A 21862-nucleotide genomic window follows, 5' to 3' on the forward strand; every position below is an offset into this window, starting at 1 on the left:
TTTGCCATAAGTCACTCTATTTCTATTTGCAGGTCTTTGCATTTTATGATTTTCTCCAGTTCTTTCTCCTATTATTACTTTTTAAAGAGAAAAGCAGGATAGGCTCAATAATTAAAAATTCCTAGTGAGATGTCAAATAGAGGATGACTCACTCCAGTTCAAACTTTACAGTTTACTACTATTTAAAAAAAATGAACTTAACACTAGGTCTGTATTTCCATAGCTTGAAGGCCTATGACTCTACTCAATAAGATTTGTAGCTTGGTCCCCATCTCGGTCAAATTGACAATAAATAAATAAGTAGGTGGATATTAAAAAACTCAGAAGGGAAACAAGAAATAACATGTTTTTTAAAAGTACAAAAGATAGAGACTTTTCAGTAGGGAATTCAATCCACTCAACATTCAGTAGAGAGAGCTGCAACAGGGATAAGTTCTGGTTTCCTTAACATTCCTCTCAAACATAGTTTATTTTTATTCCTTTTAACTTATTGTAATGGAATGTAGTAAGGAAGTGGATTCCCAGGAGGAAGGGGATGCATTCCAGAGTAAGTGGTAACTCAGTCTGAATGTTACCTGTGAGAGAAAGAGGGTGAAGACAGCCCCTCCCTAATAGTTCACAGAGTATAATGTAGATGCAGATGGTAAAATCCTCAGTCTGGCAAGGTTTTATCTACAGGGGTGAAACAAGAAAGAACTCAGCTTGGAAGAATCACATGTCCTTCTTGATTTTGGCGTTCTGTCACTTACCAATTACAGCTATCTTATAACCAGTTGAACTATTTTATCTGACGTTGTTTCCAAAAAACAGATCAACCAAATTTCATTACATTTTTTTAAAAAAATCAATTTTAATTACCAATTTATGTTTTGATATTTTCAGTTTTAAGAGGGGCTATTTATACAGTGGTTGACTATCACATTAAATTGTATCAAAAAGCTTGATTCTGTTTTCAAAATATGATTTAAATCACAAAGAGCTACAAAAACAAACAAATTAGTCTGAACACTTCAAAATCTTTGGAGTACTCTTAATGTCATCATGACAGACAAAGGAGAGGGAGCACACCTTTGTACTGGAACAAGAGAAGAAATGCAATGAGTTTAGCAATTAAAAGTTGACACTCTAAGGCAAGGGTGTTAAACTGCCGGCATGAGTTTGAGTTCAAACACTGAAATCGGGCCTACCCCATTGCCGGCACGAGTTTGTGACCCATGCTCTAAGGAAAGCACAAAACTTATTAATGCACCATTTCTCAAAACCATTCTAAAAAAAATAGCCAGGTCCTATCATTTTTAGGATGGAACAGACCCAGCAAAGCCCAAGAAAAGTAAAATAAAAACAGTGACACCCCCCCTTCTAAGATGCCATAGCATTTTTTAAAAATCAGCTTTTCACTGATCCAGAATAAATATGCACATGTTTCTAGAATGAAAACAAAATTGTTCCAAAAGTAAAAACTAGCAAGGGTCATTTGTTTCAGAAGCTTAGAGTCACCAAGTGTCTTTTCTAAGAGAATAGTAACCAATAGCTTGGCCTGACCTGTTAAAAGAGCTTGATCTCATGGCACAGCTGCAGGTAATTAAGTAGCTTGCAAGTTCTGATTGAAAGAATGAGTGCGCCCAAAGAGAAATTTCCTGGGGGCTTTGTGCATCTTAGCAGCAGGATAATTAGTTACACAGTTAGAGAAGTGCCCAGAGATGTTTAATGGGCCACATGAAGCCTGTCAGACTGCAGTCACTTTGTGCAACTCTTAGTAATCTTCCTTAAGGACCTAGGGAGTAAACTGACAACAAACCCACCAAGAACATAGTTCAGTTTAGTAAGGCAACATGATGTTACAGCTGGAAGATGGCAAGAGAGGCGTTATTATTAAGCCTACCATTTACCCTTTGATCTTTTGCCACTACTAGCCAAGAGAAACTGCCAAATTCCTCTTGATCGCTGCAAATTAGAGACAGGCGGTCAACCCCACAGTCCACAGGCTCCTGGCAGTTCCCTTAGGGCTTTTTGTTTTTGTTTTTTGCATTTTCAGGAGAACAACTGTTGACATTGGCTGCCAAGTTTGAGCATCACCACCAAAGTTTTGCATCCATATGTTGACAAGTTTTGCAAATGAATGAGACAGTATTTTGAGCAATTTCCAGAGGGGCTGTGGAAGAATATAGGTTACTCTTTGGGAGGAAGTGTTTACTTTGTTGGTTTTTTACTGATCCTATGCTGTCTGAACAAACTGATTTACACAGCTTAGCAGAATGGATCATGTAAAAAAAGTGGAACAATAACTTTCCCATTCCCAAGCAACATAGCCCTTTTAGAAAATTTAACCTACTACATGTCACCACTGAAAGGTCCCTACCCTCTACTGATTATGGAGCAGTATCCAGAGCAATGTCTTAGCTAATAAGCATGTAACATCAGCAAGTTCACATGAGACACTGTTTAGAATTCCACCTGTTGCCATATTCTGTACGAGCTGTAGTTTCCAAGCATCTTTCAACAGACTGCCCCAGGCAGGTGACAGACAGTAGTAGGCTAATCCAAGCACTAGCTATCTCTAGGCAGATTGATTTTACACTATTGAGGGTATACAATCAACCACTTCAACCTCTTTGGAGAGTCTGAACCAGGAGGAGCTCAAGCTCTTTACATGATCTGGTAAAAATACAGAGAGTCTATGGGTCATGAGCAATCCTTTTTTAAGCAGACTGACACATTTCCATCATCCCAAGAAGTCAATATTGCTTTACCACATGTCTTTTGTGCAAATTAACTTTTATTCAGGAGTCATTCTGTCAACCATTCCTAAAAATTGCCAGAACAAAGGTTCTCTCACGGTCAATAGACTAAATAAAATATTCTTCTGTTTCTTAAAGGCATATCTCATCCAAAGAATTCAAGGTTTATTTAATCATTTCAACTTTAATGTAAACAACTACTGTATTGTGCGGAGATACTTTAAAAGAAGATAAACTTGCAATTGGCCCAGTTAATGTAAGTCAGTTTTAGCATCTAAGCTTTGTTCTTGAACCTGTTCTGACACAAAATAACCCTGTATTATCCAAAAAGAATAAAAAGAAGAGAACAGCCAGAAATATCCTGAGCATCTAAGCTGATGGGTGTTCTTCTTTTAGTCACCCTCAACTTCAAAACAAATAGTTCTGCTTATCAATTGAGATAATTACTCCCTTTCATGTGTCCTACTGTTTTAGTAGAAATGATACTTCTGTAAATTACAAAGAGCAAGTTTCCAGCTGTGTGTCCCATCATTTTTCTTTCATTTCATTTCCTTGGTTGTTTTTAATCCAATTACAAGGCCAACTTTTTTCTTTCCGGAATGAAATCTGTATAAATAACCTGTATTTTCGATCACCTCCCAAAATACTGAATGTTGCAAACGCTTTAAAAAAGATGGACACGAGCATAAGTAAATACAGTCTCCTTTGAAATAGGTTTTCAAGTGTGTTATTTGTCTTGCATTGCCTTTTTTCAGAGTATTGCTGAGAAATGCTGGGAATCTGCCATACCTTAAATTGCTCGGGATAGAGAATAATTCTGGCCATCCACTTACATATGAAATTGCCACATTTATCTGCCAAACTGATTCCCCCGCCCCTTCACTCAATGGATCCTTATCTGTTGATGAAAATATAACTTGCTGAAAATAAAGCAATGAGCAGGGAGTGCTATATAATGGCAAACATCCCCGCTGAAAAATGTGGATACATTTGAAAATTACCCACCATCGAAGAGGAGCTTTTTTCCTAATAATAGACACCTCCCTTCTTAAGAACTAAAAACACTCTTTCTTCCTTCACATTCTTCCTCTGGCCTCATCCCATGTCATTCTTCACTATCTTCCTTTCCCTTGTCCGCTCACATCTTGGACATAAACTGCTTCAGCTCCTCCCCTCAGGATGCTGCTATAGGGCAATGCATGCGCGAACAACTAGACACAGGGACAGTTTTTACCCTTTGTGCCATCACTCTACAAAATACCTAATTACCACAGTACTGTCTTACCTCTAATGATATTTACCTATATAGTAGAGCTGTGTTACTATTATCCTTCTCATCTTTGCTATTACCTTCTCCTATTGGTATCTTATAATTATATTAAAGGTAAAGGTTCCCCCGCACATGCATGCTAGTCGTTTTTGACTCTAGGGGCCGGTGCTCATCTCTGTTTCAAAGCCAAAGAGCCAGCGCTTGTCCGAGGATGTCTCTGTGGTCATGTGGCCGGCATGACTGGACGCCAAAGGTGCACGGAAAGCTGTTACCTTCCCACAGTAGTGGTCCCTATTTTTCTACTTGCATTTTTACGTGCTTTCGAACTGCTAGGTTGGCAGAATCTGGGACGAGTAACAGGCGCTTACTCTGTTACGCGGCACTCGGGATTCGACCCGCCAAACTGCCGACCTTCCGATCGACAAGCTCAGTGTCCTAACCCGCTGAGCCACCATGTCCCTTATATAATTATATTACTTTCTTCTATACACACACACACACACACACACAGAGAGAGAGAGAGAGAGAGAGAGAGAGAGAGAGAGAGAGAGAGAGAGAGAGAGAGAGAGAGAGAGAGAGAGCTTATAAACGGGAGACAAATTCCTTGTGTGTCCAATTTCTTTTCCCCATATTTATTTTGTTTTGCTTTTGTTTGGGTTTTTTCCAGTTGGAAAGAGGGAAGGGAAAGAGTATAGGAGCATGTACTTATACTATACTTTTGTGTATGTGAGAATATACAAATTAACTGTATATGTTAATTTAAATCATGCATCTTATTTATTCACAATTGAGTTAATCAGCAGCTTTTTATCCAATTAATATTAATTTCATTTGTTCCCAGACCATGCTACTTTTAAAATTGTAGATTCTGCATTTATTTAAGGTATGGGAAAGGAAGAAGTGAAGAGGGAAGAAATGTATCTGTTCTGAACAACACATGGGACCTTTGACTGTTTATGGTTTCTTTCTCCCTTCTTTTGGGGTGCCATCTTAAATGTGAAGTCAATTTTCTTTTGAGCAAATATGGCATCTGAACCAACCGATTTGCATTTATTAGCTATCTGCAATAGATTTGCCACCACTCCTATCTCTTTGTTCTTTAACAAAACATAAACAGCAACAAAAATAAAATTTCTCTCCCCATGCAGTTTCATTAGTTTTATTTGTATAATACAATCTTCAATAAAATTATGAACAAACATCTCTGTTCTTGAAACTGTATGGTTAAAATGCAGGAAAAAATGGGATTATCAGGAGTGGATTTTTGTCTGGAAGGACTGTAGGTATCATTCCGTATAGTCTCAGAATGCATTCTTTCTTCCTTTTTTCAGCTCTGTTAGGAAGCTTTCTCTACCATTCTGTGTATGTGTGCGTGCGTACATGCTCATGTGCACACCTTTGAGTCAATGTTGACTCATGATAACTGTCCCAGTAGGTCCTTGCAGGTTTGCTTCATGTTGAAAGCAAGACTAGAACCCCCAGTCTCCTGGTTTCTAGCCTTATGCCTTAACCACTACACCAGATTGTATTCAATTTTACACTTTACACTTTTACAATTTACAGCTAGACACTTCTTTGCTTTACTTGCCCATATTGCTTCTACATAGCTACATTTTACACTAAGAAGACTATGATGCTCACCCATGTGTTATGTCCTTTGCTTTTAATTTAAACTGTATATGTTAAAATTTTGATAATTATCAATATGTACTAAAACTCACATTTTCAAGTCCTTTCACTGGGACTTGAATCATAGGGCAACATTTTTTCCCCCCAATCAAGGTACCTCAAATGGGCTAGCCTACAGAAAGCATCCAAAATTTGAGACTCAGGACTCCCAAGGGAATGAATTTTGGGGGAACTGTGGCTGCTTCAGTGCTGCTGGCTGTTGCACAGCTGGGCTACTGATATGATCATGTGATCTTCATTTTCACATTTCATGACAGTTTCCCAGTCAATCTCACAATCCCTTGCTCCCTCCCTCACCCAGCAGCAGCCACTTAGCTGCTGGAAGGATTAGGAAAAGGAAAGGAGGTTTCCAATGCTCCCTGCCAGATTTCCGCAAGGAAACTCAATGGGGAAGCCACCAAAAAGTCAGACGTTGCTTCTGCACCCACTTCTTTTTGAGTCATTTTGTTTCTCTATTTAGGTAAGGAAGTATCTCTGAAATGATAACCCAACGGGGCATGGGTTATCTCCTATATTATCATGCTGCTCCTGATTTTATTTAACATACTGATATGCCCAGAACTGGTCTGGAAGTTCTTCAAGCAAAGGAAGGGAAACCTAATCCCACTCTGAAGTCTCCTTGTACAGCACCGTACCTTTACTATAAAGAAAATTCAAAAGCAGAGCGGCACTCCAGACATTCTATGAGTTTTTCAATACAGTCTGTCTGTGTTTTCTAAAGGGTCAGAAAGCTGACTCAGAGCTAAACAACTGCTATGATTCATGGACAGCTAAGCCTCCCACAACCACACTCCAAACAAAAAAGGCATTATCACAAACTGCTTTTGAGAATACTATTTATCACCTGGCATTATCAGCTTTTCCAAAGAAGAAAAACTATAAATCCAAGTAGGGATTGTGGAGCTTTTGGAATTCTTAGAGGAGTCCAGATGACATAAACACATGTTTTGAATCTATTTCTGTGTTCCCAAGTAATGCTTATTTCCAGGAAGACTATGTAAAGCCAGACAGCAGGTTGCAGTTATGTATCGCCTGATGGTACTCGGTGGTTATATTTGAAGAAGCTTAAAACAAGCTTTTGTCTGCCACCACAAGTATGAACTGATCTCAAGTAGTTTGGATGTTTCATAGGAAGACTGAGTTGCCCTTATTTACAGAAATGTTATAGCTAAAGAACTGTGAATTGCTGGCAGTTTTTCTTTCAGAGGGCAAGGAACAGCATGAAGCATATGCATGTGTGTATGTATCAATAATATAAAGAGATTTGGAGGGGGATGGGCTTTTCTCACCGAAAGCATTTATCACCAACAACTATAATCTTATCCACAGTCGGCCACATTTTCCCATTTTAACACTCTTATCTCTTATCCACTTGGCTACTTAGATCAGAATGCTAAATCTGTCGTGGTTTTTATTTATTTTTCATTTTTAATTTGTAATGATAACTTGGAAGTGGGTAAACGTTTTCCCTTGCTTTGCACACACACAATCCCTGATCAATTCTCATATGTTGCCCAAAGATTTCATCTTTCCCTGGCTATCCTAATAGCTTGTTCTGAAAACACTTTGCTCTTTTAATTCTGAAATTTAGGAGAGATATCTTTTCTGTTTAGCCTTCATGATGTTTCCAATTTCATCTCATAGCTCCCCAGGTTTTTTTTTTGTATCACTTAAGTGAGCTGAGTTCATTCTGTATGCTATATTATTGTGATCATACATTCTCCGGTTCATATCTTGCTGGTACACATATCCTCTTTAATTTTCTCATTTTAATGTGTATACTTGATATTACTAACTCATGTTCCCATCCGTCATCTACATCTGGAAATTGTCCTGGCTGACTAGATTGGCCTTATTCATCTCTTATTTCCTACTACCCAATCCAATTTATTGCAATATTGTCTACTTAAGGATGCCATGTGTCAAATTTCCTGAACTGGACGTGAAACAGGAATTCTTCTGTATTATTTATTACCAGAGCAGAATTATTAGCAGAACAAGAGGGGCATCATTTGCTTTGACAAGATGCTTTGGGCTGCAGAGACAATGCACTGCACTTTTAAAAGCAGAGGAACAATGAGCTTTCTACCAACAAGGCACTTAGCCCAATACAGGGCATCTCTTCTGGAATCCTTCCCCTCAAGTGGAAATTCACCAGATGCCTATTTTTTCAGTCAAGTGGCTACCATGTCATATGACAAAAGCTGTTTCAAAAGAACGTTTCTACCATCTTTTTATCAGAGGAAAGGCCAACAGCAGCTACCACTTGCCATCTCAAAAGCAGTTCTATTTGTGGGTGTTTTGTTACTGAAAATAAGATCACGCTCCAATGCAAATTTATTTACTTATTTTATCATATTTTCATATTGCCCTATTTCCCCCAGGTTAGGGTAGGACGCTGAGCTTGTCGATCAGAAGGTCAGCAGTTTGGCAGGTCGAATCCCGAGTGCAGCGTAACAGATTTAGCACCTGTTACTTGTCCCAGCTTCTGCCAACCTAGCAGTTTGAAAGCACGTAAAAATGCAAGTAGAAAAATAGGGACCGCTACGGTGGGAAGGTAACAGTGTTCCGTGCGCCTTTCGCGTCTAGTCATGCCGGCCACATGACCACCGAGACATCCTCGGACAAGCGCTGGCTCTTCGGCTTTGAAACGGAGATGAGCACCGGCCCCTAGAGTCGGAAACGACTAGCACGCATGTGCGGGGGAACCTTTACCTTTTACCTTACAATAACTAAATAGATAAAATGATATCACAACATTTATTTATTTATTTATTTATTTAGTTATATACCGCCCTATTCCCTGAGGACTCAGGGCGGTTTACAGGGAATTAAAAATCCAAAATACAAAAATTAAGAACCAAATTAAAAAATATTAAATTAACCCTGTAGTCAGTTAAAAAGAACCCCAAATTAAAAATTCCTCCTCAGTCTGGGCCCGAGAGCTCAAAGAGCCAGGTCTTCAGGCCCCGGCGGAATGATCGAAGGTCGGGGGCAGTTCTCAGCTCCACCGGCAGCTGGTTCCAGAGGGCAGGCGCTCCCACCGAGAAGGCCCTATCCCTGGGTGTCACCCGCCGGCAGTCTCTTACCGGCGGGACCCTGAGCAGACCCTCCCTGTGGGAGCGCACTGGGCGAAGGGCATTTGAACATAACCAATAACGCCACGCAAATTGTATATCAATAAAAAGAAGGTTGGAGAAATAAAGGAGCCGTGTTGGCACAGTGGTTAGAATGCAGTGTTGCAGGCTAATTCAGGTCACTGCCAGGAGTTTGATCCTGACTGGCTCAAGTTTGACTCAGCTTTCCATCCTTCTGAGGTGGATAAAATGAGGACCCAGATTGTTGGGGGCAATATGCTGATTCTGTAAACTGCTTAGAGAGGGCTGTAAAGCACTATGGAGCAGTATAAAAGTCTAAGTGATATTGCTATTGCTATAAAGCTATACTGATGTCCAAATCTCCTCATGGCACACTTTACAGTGCAAACACTCATAAAGCATTAAATTAATTAATCTATTATATTCAATTGCCCCAGATTGTTGGGGGCAATAAGCTGACTTTGTAATAATGCCGCTGGGGGGGGGCAAAAGCCCTAATAAGCAGGCATATACATAGAATGAAGGCTATTGCTAAGCACATTGATTTGTGCTTTAGATCGTAAGCCGCCCTGAGTCTTCGGAGAAGGGCGGGATATAAATGGGATTAAAAAAAAAGCATTGTTCTAGAGAATGGTGCCATGGTTAAGATACTGCACAGGGAATGGGGCAACTCAGGTTTCCCTTGGCAGAGTAAACCAATTGGGTAAACTTCGGGTAGTCATTCTCTCTCAGTGTTAATCATTGTCTAGTTCTGTAACAAGCTGGCTAAGAAACAAAACTCCACGCTGCAACCTGCATTGGTAAGTTTTGCTGTAAGAATTAGGCACATGCAATGCAAAGTAAGTTGGCCCTGAAACTAAGCAGGACAAGCACTAAGAACAACATTTATAAAGTATTTTTAATGATTTTAAAACACTAACCACTCACTCCAACTTGATTACAACATATTCTGAATCCCTTTAATGACACGTATCCCAACCACTATTAGGGAAGAATGATCATTTGCAGGCAGTCCTTTCAGAAGTGTGCTTCACACGCACAATAAAAAAAAATTCTCATACTTAGCTCTTCAGAGTTTACGGTGTCAAATTTAAGCAATGCAAAGACATCTGAGTTCAACAGATGTGAACTCATTCTGACTTCAAGAGAGAATAAAAGACACAGTTTGGCCATTGTCAGCAAGAAAACAGTGTAAGGGAAGAACGGGGCAAGTCCATTTTTTCATCTCAACCAAATGAAGAGGGAAGGAAAATCAAGCATTGAATTGAATTGCCATGCAAGAGTCATTACACCTGTAGTGCTTGACACCGCCACTGCAAGCCATCTTAGCATGGCCCCAAGTATTAATAAATAGATTAGCTCTGCATCGAAAAGAAGCTGGTATGGCTCCTCACATGAAACATTTCTCCTTTAAACATAATACTTAATATTATCAGACCACCCGGAATCCATTCTGTTAACAACAAAGATTAAATTGTTCTTTCCTCTATAAAACACAGGTTGCCATTTTACAATCAAAGTTTTTGGCAACAGCTTTCCAAGCTCCACTACATTCATGTAGGACCTTATATTTCTAGCAAACTTATTTCATTATTTCCCACCAGGATCCATCTCTATTTGGTGAAAGCAAACTCTGACAGATGATAACAAGAAATTCACATATGTGTCAATTTGATGGCTCTTGTTTTTCAGGGGGGAAAAAAGCCTTTATTTTTTTCTAGCAGACAACCATCAGTGGTAAGTTAACATTTCACTATACAAATTAATAATTTGATGGTAAGAAAGAGGGAAAAATAACATTGTAACCTGGGTGATATTCGCTTTCTCACTACCTACATATATAAAGTAGCACTAAAGAAGCTTAATAGCAAAGCTGTTGCTCTGACTTACTACTTACTAACAAACTGTGTGTGTGTGTATGTTTGTGTGTGTGTGTCTGTATATATATATGTGTGTATATAAATATATATATGTGTGTGTGTATGTGTATATATATATATAAATATGTGTGTGTGTGTGTGTGTGTGTGTGTGTATGTATACATAGAAAGGCCTGCTTGTCTGCTTTATTTATGGTAGGCTCTACTTCCCTGTAATATCAAATTTATTCTGGGTGTAAATATGCCTTTGTTTTACTTTTCAAGTGAAGCCCTTAAAAGCAAACTCATAGCTGTCAATCCTGTCTTAAACACATGTGACATTATGCGAGTGTTTGCTAAACTCTCAATAGGCTAACATGCAACCAGCGGAGTTAGTCAACTGAAGAATTGTCAGAGAGAATTGCAGCTGAACAAAGGAGACATTCACGCTACATTCTGTAGTGAAACACAGCATTAAAACCAGCTTTGCACAGGGGGAAGGGAATTGGTACTTTTAAGCAGCTGTGTTGACCTCATGTGTTGAAAGGAAGTGCTTATAAAAGAACAGCCAAAAAAAAGAGAGAGAGAGAGAGAGAGAGAGAGAGAGAAAGAAAGAAAGAAAGAAAGAAAGAAAGAAAGAAAGAAAGAAAGAAAGAAAGAAAGAAAGAAAGAAAGAAAGAAAGAAAGAAAGAAAGCACACCCTGTTCACAAAGCAAGAAAATGGTCCAGGGTGATGGAGCTTTTCTCTCTCCATGAAACCGTACAATATTATACGGCTTACCAAAGGCACTCCATTAGGTGGCACTTAGAGCCGGTTCATCTTACAGTAATGAAAATCTGGTGTAAACAAATGCATCTGACCTACATTTCTTTTGATGGAGAGAAATGGGAAAGATTTCATTATCCCTTAGCATTTGCTTTGTTGGGTGCATAAACAAATAGCCACAACAGCAGGAAATATAGAGGAGAAGGCTCTGGTGGGTGAATGCTTTCCAAAAACTATTAGCAAAATATCTCTCTTACTGATCAGAACTTCCACGTGACATATGCCTATTTGAGATGATTGTATCATCTACTCTATTGTTCCCTATCCACAATCTATTTCCACCCATTTAAGACACTGGTGAGTGAATATTTTTTATCAATGACACAGCCTAAATCTTTGGAAATACTTTTGTTCCTTCTGGTCCATTTTCAGATGCTGGGGGAATTGAAAGATATAACACACCTGGAACACTCACTGACAGTCTCTCATTACTTCTGCACTGCAGTATGATCCTCCTTTTCTAATGGCATCTTAAGGATGCACAGCCAGGAAGTGAAGAAATTTACCTGCGGATAGTAGATACAAACACTTTTCATTGTTCTTTGTCTTGTTTTGTTATTGGCTTACCTGGTATTCATTTGGCCAGAAGGTGCTGACAGCCAGTTCTGCCCGTAGCCAGTCTTTGCCAGTGGAGCCGGTCACGTTCCAAATGGGGTTTGCCAGAGGACCTTTGTTCACCCTAACCAAGATGTTCAGAGTCCCAGGGCTTGTCCCTTTCTTACTATACAAAAGGTAGCTGAAATCAATACAGTGGGTATCGTTCTCTTTCATGGTAGGAAGTTGAAGTCGAGCCTTTTCTCCATGGCTGTGGTGTGAAGAGTCCACTATCATGTAGGAACCTAACAAGAGAAAAAGAAGGACCAATACAAGTCAATTCATTCAGAAGACAATGGGGATTGATCCCTGTTTTCATAATAAGGTGCACACACTTATTCCCATGAGCATCACTGTTTTAGAAATAGCTTTTTTGCAGTTATAGCTGTTTACAGAGCCAAGCAGGTGATTGAAGTCAAGCATTCCTGTAAATGTGTCTCTGTGTACTTTTTGGGATGTGCAAAAAGCAATTTATGTCCACATTTTGTGCCTCTCTATGTGGAAAAGTCAACTAATTAACAAAAGCAAAAAAAATATTTTACAGGTAATTTTTTTAACCATAATACTTTTATGGAAAAGTCATTTTAATCAAGAGTCATTATTAAAATTAACACTGAACTTTTTGTCTGGACCTTTTTCAGAATGTGGCCTCTGACTGTCAATTTTGCATTTGTGTGTTCTTATTGGAAGTGGAAAAATAGCAAGAACTGGTTTCAGTGGGAGTTGACAATCTTGGTTGACAAGGTAAAGAAGCTGGAAGATGTGCTTATAGGTATTGTTCTGCCTCATCTTCCTCCTTTGTGTGGATTCATTTTTAATATAGGATTTTTTTTTCTTTTTGGATTATCCTTTTTGGATAACATTTCAGTTGCTCAATTTATACCTTTTCTCTTTTTTTTTACTGGGCATTGTTATGGTCCAATTATTATGAGAATCTAACATACCTATAAGTGTCCCTGCTGGAACAAACACTTGGTTCATCTAGTCCAGGGGTAGGGAACCTTGGCTCTTTTATGACTTGTGAACTTCAAACACCTAGAATTCCTGAACCAGCCAGGCTGACTCAGGAATTCTGGGAGTTGAAGTCCACAACTCATAAAAGAGCCAAGGTTCCCTACCCCTGATCTAGTCTAACCAACTGCACAAGGGATCTAGTAATTTCCCAGCAGAGACAGTCATACTACCATCATGGTTATTCTCTTAATAAGTACAATCAGGGCTTTTTTTCTCATAGAACGCTCAGAACGGAGTTCCGGGACCTTTTTTTGGATGGAACCTTGTAGGGTAGGCAAGGCGGGTTGTATGACATGTGTGAGTTCTGGCACCTTTTTCTTTTACAAAAAAAGCACTATGTACAATACTAGAAGAAGAAGAAAAGTCTGACAGGCAGATACATACTTACAAACCACCAGAGGGCTCAATATTTGGAAACTTTTAAAGAAAATATATTAAAGAAAATAGCAAGTTGCCAACACTGAAGCTTCAAAAATCTACATATATATGCAGTGGAGTTAGTCTGCATGCTAACCTGCTTTTGGGAGTGATTTCATTTATTACTTTTGAAAATGAACTTGATGTAATGCAAGTTTGAGAGGTTATTGCTCAATGAAAATAAAAAATAGGTCAGCATTTGACAGAAAATTCAGCATTTATTTTATCTGTGAGTCGATCTTAATCACTATTTGAAATACTTTGCGGACAGAAAAACATCTTAAATTCTATTACTGACATGCAATTATCTAAGGGAAAAACAAATGAATATGAAGCTATTAAAGTTTACTGGCTTTTTATATTTTGTTTAAGTATATTGAATGCAGTGGAGTTGTAACTTTGAGAAAAGTTTGCACAACTGCACTGGCTTCTGCCCAACCTAATTTTTACTTGTTTTTTTTTAAAAATCTGGAGATAATTGGGCACTAGGATATTTACAGCCATCATTACTGGCAATTTCTACACTGATGGATCAGAAATGACTTAACATAGCACATTAGGAGTTTCGAAAGAAATGCTGTGGGATGCATAGAATTCAAATTGTTATGTTCTTATATTCAAAGAACATGCAGGCATGTACCCCTAAGCATAGACTGATGAGATATGTCCTTAAGCACATTTTTACATATCTCCATTTGTGCTTAGAAGGCAGTTCCAAAACTGGGATATCAAACTCAATAGAGAGCAATATGTGAATTTTGGAGAGAACTTGTGGCTTTTGGCTGATTAGTTGAGGATTGTAGGCTACACTGGGGACATGGAGGAAGAACAGTTTAGAAGTAAACAATAGTAAATCACATTTTTTTACTATACTATTGCCAAAAAAAACCTTTGGAGATGTTTATAAAGACACCAGGACATTCCAGTAAATGTTGCAGTTCTTTCTAGATAATACAGAAGTAACCACTAACATATGGGTTATTATTAATTTGAGGGAAAGGGAGGGGGGAATCACAAAAACCACCAGAAATTCATTTGGCCCACTTTATTTATTTAGATTTGATTCACTTCCAGTTCATTTCTCGATATAGTTCAAAGTGCTGGCTGTTATCTTCAAAGCCCTAAATGAACTGATGCCAGGATAGCAGAAGACTGCATCCTTCCAAAATGAGCCCCTCCCTCTGAGTGCAGCTATTGGATGTGAAACACCTTTTTTTAGAAAAAGAAAGTGTCTCCAAAATCATGGAAGTTCCCTTTTCCAAGAGGTTTAGGTTTAGGTTTATTAAATTTATATGCATGGAATCAGCTTTTAAGTTTCCAATAAGCAGCTAAGATTTTTACATTCTACTAATGCTTTCATCCCTTGATTTTGTTCTAACCTGTGTTTATTATCTCATAAGATTTTAATAATTTTAATAATTTCAAGTGATATAATAATACATTTATTTTATTATTGTTTGAATCAGAAAAAGGTACTGCAATTCGCTTTATTTTTATTTATAAAGATATAGAAAGTTTCTGCATTCTGTTTCCAATAATTAATTATTGGAATAATATTTTTTTAAAAAATGAAATAATTAATTAGTTATTCCCAAACAAAAATAATGACTTTACAATTGAAAAATATTTTTAAAACCTATGTTATAGAAATATAAACTCACATAAGGCAACAAATGAAAAAAAAATCATCCTCAACATCCCCAACCCAAGGCCTAAAAGGAAACTCACATTTTCAGAATTCACTTTAAGCAGAACAAAGCAGCCAAACAAAAAATCATCAAGGCAGGACTGGTTTCTAGTCCTTCTAAATGGCATTGTTTAATTGCCTGGACCCAGAACAAGATTTTGGCTTAATAACAGGACCCAAAGGTTGTACTGGGTGAGTAGACACTACAAGAGAAAGATCGTCTCTCATGTAGTTAGATCCTAGGCTAGGGCATAACAGCTAATAATCAACCTCTTAAATTGTGTCTCAACGCTTGCTGTTACGCAACACAGTTCATGCAACAGAGTTGTCTATGGACACAGTCCTTCGAACAAGATGTGGTTTTTGAAGGTGACATCAAGAAAATCTCATTTCAAAAGACCACTTGCAAGGGGCTTGAGGCATGAATGACTGTAAGGAAAACCTCTTAGTTCTCTTAGTCCAGGAAGAGGCACAATAGTTACCACCTGCTCTTCAAGCAAGAGGCGACAATTCAGGAACTGACTGGCTAAGGATGAAAAGATGCAATTGAATATCATGCACATACTGATAAACCCTAATCCCAAACTGCTGAGTTCCTCCATCAGAAAAAAATAATACACAAAATTATAATAATCTATAATCTAATGCCTCTTTAAGTAACACCAGCTGCCTGCAATTAGTGCAGGTTCGCATCCCACCAGGCTCAAGGTTGACTCAGCCTTCCATCCTTCCGAGGTAGGTAAAATGAGGACCCAGATTGTTGGGGGCAATTAAGCTGACTTTGTAATAATGCCGCTTGGGGGGTGTAGGAAAGCCCTAATAAGCAGGCATATACATAGAATGAAGGCTACTGCTAAGCTTGTAAGCCGCCCTGAGTCTTCGGAGAAGGGCGGGATATAAATGGAATTAAAATAAAAAATAAAAATAAAAAATAATTTATACATACATAAAAGTAGTACAATAAACATTCCAAGGAACGGAAGCCACAATTCTTTACCATCATCCACAGCTAATCTTATTGGTAAATTATTAGTTCATAAATTATTGATGACATAATTCTACATCCCACTGAATAATTGGGGCCACTCCAGAGTCCATTGGAGCTCAGTGACCAATAAATGTAAATAAATGAGTTTATTCTCTAATGCTGAGCAATACAAAAGTCTAACAGGTTGTGATAACTATCCATCCTGAGCAAGGGAAGGGCAACTGAACAAGGGCCATTGGCTGGTTACCAGGAGACACGGTAATGTAATTCATAATGTTGGTTTGTAAGCATACTTGGTTGGATTCACTTGGTCAGATTTACTTCCAACAGTGCTTCAGACACCTCATCTGATTAAAGAAAGTTGCCAGTTTGCTTCTTCTTCTGAAATGCAAAAGGCGATGCTAGCGCAGAACAATTTTTTTCAAGAGAGACAAACACTATGTCTACAAAACAGCTGCTCAGAAACCGGATGCTCCTGCTGTTTAATAGCTTGCCACTTCTTTACACTGTACCTGGGGGAAAAACTGAAGGCTGGAATCAAAGCTTTCTTCTTTTTCTTTTTTAATCATTCCAATGAAATACATAGCAATAACAATCCTCCAAACCTTTAGGTTTTACCTGGATGAAATGAGATTACTTGAAGTGCAATCTGTTCCCTCCTTTGCCAGAATGCAATGCAAAGGATATAAACTGACACTTTAAAGATTCTCAGCAACACTGGAAGAATTTTATTTAGCATTTACTCTTAAAATTGAATGGGCTTGAATACCTATGGAAAATAGAGGTAGTCCTCAACCACAATAGGGACCGAATTTCCAGTTCTATGATGCAGGTAAGTATGAGGACAGGTCATAAATCACTTTTCCCAAGACAGTCACAACTTTGAATGATTGTTAAACAAACAATCATAAATTAAAGACCACCTGTAGTTGTGTACTTCATACTCTAACTAATTTCAAATACAGCACTTATGTACTATTTCTGTCTATTTCATTTAATTTTATCCCCCTTTATTTTTTAGGAACTTAAGGTAGTATATAGATTTAAAGTTCCCAACTCTTTTTCCCCCACAATAATCCTGTGAGGTAAATTGGGCTGAGACAGAGCAATAAAGCCAAAATCAATCCACTGATTTCTACATCTAAGGGAGGGCTAGAACTCAGTTTCCCAATTTCTAGACCAGCATTTAACCATTATTTTACATCGCACTGTCTGTTGAAATCACTGTCTCAGTTATATTTGGAACAAGAGCTCACTTCACAAAAAACCTATGTTATAGACTACATTAAACTGGAAAAAAAAGATTATCCACATGTTCAAAACAATACTTTAAGAGTCGACTCTCACACAATTTGGTCCACCATAATTTAGGACATCACTCTCAATCATATTTTTTTCTGGAAACAAGATGCTATAAAGGCTAGTTCTCTATAACATCAATAATAATAATACAATCTGATAGCCAATCATTAAAAGTCTTAAGCATCTGCTGATCAAAGGGCCCAATTTCACCATAGCTAATCTAGTGACAATTTTAGAGCCACATTTCTACAAATTCCATTGGAATAAATAAGACTTACACTATCCCAAAATCATTCATTTAGTTTGTGCAAGCAGACTCCTCAAAAGGGCAGTCTAAATTAAGAGAATTCTGAGAAAAAGGCTGCAGCCAGCAATCTCAGATTTTCCTTTTGTTGTGGAAAGTATAAATGATAAACTAAAGATGAAGTGTAGAGGCCCAATGCAACTCTTAGATTGCAGGATTTGAGCTATAATACAGTTTTGTCTGACAGAAGAAAAACTAATGCTTTGAAATGCCAAAAATAATGGAAGTTTCTCACAGTTAATGAAAGACATTTCTTTTCCTCAAAACATTTGGTCACTACTACACACATCAATTGTGATTACCTAAAGCCTATAAATGTCTTGGCATGGAAGATGGTATGTTCTGGAGGCCCTGCATAGATTTTTGGTTTAGGTCTATTTTGTCTTTTTGACGTATGACACCTGGAGATGAAAACAGCACACATACATATTGCTACAGACAAATACACACCCATAATTTATAATGCCCATGAACAAGAATTCTTTTATGGCGCTCATTATGTTCACTAGAGTTGGGTGGTTGATACATTTCAATAAATAAACAAGTGTGTTACTAGCAAATTTAAGAAGCTCCAGACCTCCAACTTCGGAACCACAAGTGGACAAGCACAAACAAACCACTCCAAGGCTCAGTTTAAAATGGAATTAAACCTTCCTTTCCAAAGGCAGCTGGTAAAAGAGACAAGGAGAATATCAAGATCCTGGCAAACAAGTTATGACTTGGCTTCCAAATGCAGCCAGGACTCTGATTCAAAGCTTTCTTTTGCCAGCAAAAAAAATTCAGCCCAACACTTAGAAATTGTGTGTGTGTGTGTGTGTGTGTGTGTGTGTGTGTGTGTGTGTGTGTGTGTAACATTGGAAATGGTCAAAAGATACATGGTGACAGCTCAATGGCAGCTAAGGCCTTATTCATCTAATTCCTTTATTACCTTAGGTTATCTGAGCATCTTTGTTTTTCAGGCAAATTCTGAGTATATTTTGTAGTGGCATGTTTAGTGTTTCTTTTTTCTTTGTTTAACCTGGAAATACTTGTATATTATTGCTGGATACATCAACATCTATTTTATTCCACTCCCTTGTCCTATAATGTTAAATTTAAGAGAACTATAGGAAGGCAAACTTGATTTGAAATCATGTTGCTCATTACCCACTAGATGATGTTTAATTTCAACCAGAGGACTGAAGGCTTCATTAATTTCAGGCTTTGGTAACTTAAGTGGAAAAAAAAAATCAAACAAGATTCATGCTAAAAGTAAACCTGGCTACTTGACAGAACTTTAAGGCAGTAATTATTCCTGTCTAGTGAACTATTCCACTATTTCTATTTAAATATGGCAGAGGAATATTGTTTTCCTCTTTTCTGGGGCACATTTTGCCACGTTTGTCCCCTGTCAAGTGCAATTATATGTGACAGCACACAATAAATGTTCACACATCTCACAATATTCTTGTCTCATAAAAGTCTGAAGACTGAAGTAAAGATTGAAGAGTGCAGGGCAAAAAGACTATCCGTCTCTGAAATTAAATGTGATTGAGCAACAGCCAGGGTGGGAACCAAATTTACCTTAAAGGGAATGAATACTGCCAACAAATACATCCAAGAATGAATTAACAGAACTATACTTAGTAGATATACTTTTTTTATTAAACTGTCAAGGTATTCTGAAGACCAGAACATGGTTGACGATATGAGTACAAGTGATTTTTTAAATTTTATTTTACTCTATTTGTGTTGATCAATGTAAGTTGTAGTCTATCCTTGCAAGCTATCTCAGCCATAACACTTCAAGGCACTAATGAAATAATTAAACAGATGAAATTTCAATTTTTGCATGACTCTATTGCAGGTCAGACCAATGATTGGTCCAAGTTATAACCTCCCTTTGAAATAACCGGTGCTATAAACTATAGGGCACTAATGCAGTAATTAAATTACTATCTGAGGAACAGGTACTTTGCAATGCAGAACTCATAGTCTAGACAATAATACAAGGTTCATGACTGTGATTATGCACATGTGGCCAACAGGAAAAGAACCCTTTAATTACTGGCTGCACCATTGACTCTTAATTCAGACCCACTTATTTATTACACTCTCAGAGACTGAACAGCTACTGAGTAATTATTTGATTTATGTTCTTTAAAGCTCTACCAGTTAAAAAGAGAGTCCAAGATACTTCAAAGTAGCAAATGGTTTAACTCAAAAACCTATTTCCAATCAAGTAAAGTAAGGTGTTTTTAAGTATCATCATCATCACCGTCACCACTGAAATAAGTAATTTCATATGGTTATTGCTTTCAGTCATGATTGACAAGGATTTGAAATTAGTTCATTATATCAACAGAATCCATCATCCACATGTTTTCTTTACAATTTCTCTTATGATAATAGTCTTCTTGTACAATCCTAGAAATAATTCAAAATTCCCTCTATAGATAGTATGGGGTATAACCTCTATATTTGTAAACCTGTAAACAACATCTAAATATTTATTCAAAATAACAAAAATTCTATTATCGTTTTCTTTAAATAGAGTAAAAGACAAAAAAGAAGAGAGAGGTATATTGACAACTATGGTTTTAAACTAGAAAGTGGCATATTAAAATGTTCGTTTATTTGTGTTTGTGTTTATTGGAGTTATATACTGCCCTTCTCCCGTAGGACTCAGGGCGGTTCACAAGGAATTTAAAATAACAATACAAATTACAAAAGTTAAGAGCAATTAAAATAATTAAATTTAGTCCTTGAATAAAATAAAACCCTTATTAAACTCCAATTAAAACCCAATTAAAATAAAATTACAATTAAAATTCTCAGTCCTGGCCAGAAAGCTCAAAGAGCCAGGTCTTCAGGTCCCGGCGAAATGAACAAAGGTCAGGGGCAGTCCTGAGCTCTACGGGCAGCTGGTTCCAAAGGGCAGGCACACCCACAGAGAAGGCCCTCCCTCTGGGTGTTACCCGCCGGCAATCTTTTGCCGGCGGTACCCTGAGAAGGCCCTCCCTGTGGGAGCGCACAGGACGAAGGGAACTTGATGCTGGCAGCAGGTGTTCCCTCAGATATCCTGGACCCAAGCCATTTAGGGCTTTCTAGGTCATCACCAGCACCTTGAATCTCACCCGGAGGGCAACTGGAAGCCAATGCAGCTCGCGGAGCAGAGGTGTTACATGGGAGTATCGGGAAACCCCCATCACAACTTGCACGGCTGCATTCTGCACCAGCTGAAGCCTCCGAGTGGTCCTCAAGGGCAGCCCCATGTAAAGAGTGTTGCAGTAGTCCAACCGGGAGGTCATGAGCGCATGAGTGACTGTGCGTAGGGCATTTGGTATATTAGTTAAGTGGCAAGTATTTACCTTCATGTAAAATGAAAGGCATTCTAGGAAATCTCTACTCTTACGTATATTCTGAGCAATGAACATAGGTTTCCAAGAAATGAGACATGCTTTTATTTCCCTATTTATAGCTTAAAACTATCAAATTTTAATATCCCTTAAAAAAAGAATTGGCATTCATTTAATGGTATTAGGATTTTCTACCTCCAGGGAAAAATTCTGGCTGCAACTTAAAAAAACAACAACATTGTACATACCGTAATTTATTTTTGTACTAATGATTCTTGTCAAAAGAATATTGATTGTAAGTAATGGCTGAAGTTATTTAACAAGCTGATTCAAGTGTAACCAAAAGGAATAACTTCCAAATAATGAGTCTTCAGGCTAAATCAAAATTTGGAGTTGGTCTACGCTTCAGTGATATTAAGCTTGAAGCTTTGCTGTTCCAAGAATCTCTATCCAGAGGATCCCAGAATTTCTAACTAGTAAAAATGTCATCTCCAAGACCTTTCCCACCCAAGAAGAATATATGTGCTATTGGATGCTCACCAATCAGATGAAACTAAAGTAGAACAAAGAAATAAAGGAAAATATTTGTAGCTCAGGATTGAAATGATTGTTTTCTTGCAGATGTTTCATTACCCAAACTAGGTAACTTCATCAGTACTAGTCATGATGTGAAGTTACTTAGTTTGGGTAATAAAATGTCTGCAAGAAAGCAACCAAACTTAGAGAGCACAAAGAACCC

The 21862-nt window shown here is 37.9% G+C and overlaps 1 protein-coding gene across 2 annotated transcripts in view; it reads right to left on the reverse strand.

Annotated features, from left to right (window-relative positions):
- Window positions 1-21862, reverse strand: part of PTPRK (protein tyrosine phosphatase receptor type K) — a 406781-nt gene that overhangs the window by 265099 nt on the left and 119820 nt on the right. For both annotated transcript variants that reach the window (XM_081312601.1, XM_081312600.1), the window contains exon 3: window positions 12047-12318. In XM_081312601.1, coding sequence (XP_081168727.1) covers window positions 12047-12318 — 272 coding nt within the window. The remainder of the gene's footprint in view (window positions 1-12046; window positions 12319-21862) is intronic.

Source organism: Vipera berus, assembly GCF_964194415.1.
Source record: "Vipera berus genome assembly, chromosome: 1".
Classification (NCBI taxonomy): Eukaryota; Metazoa; Chordata; class Lepidosauria; order Squamata; family Viperidae; genus Vipera; species Vipera berus.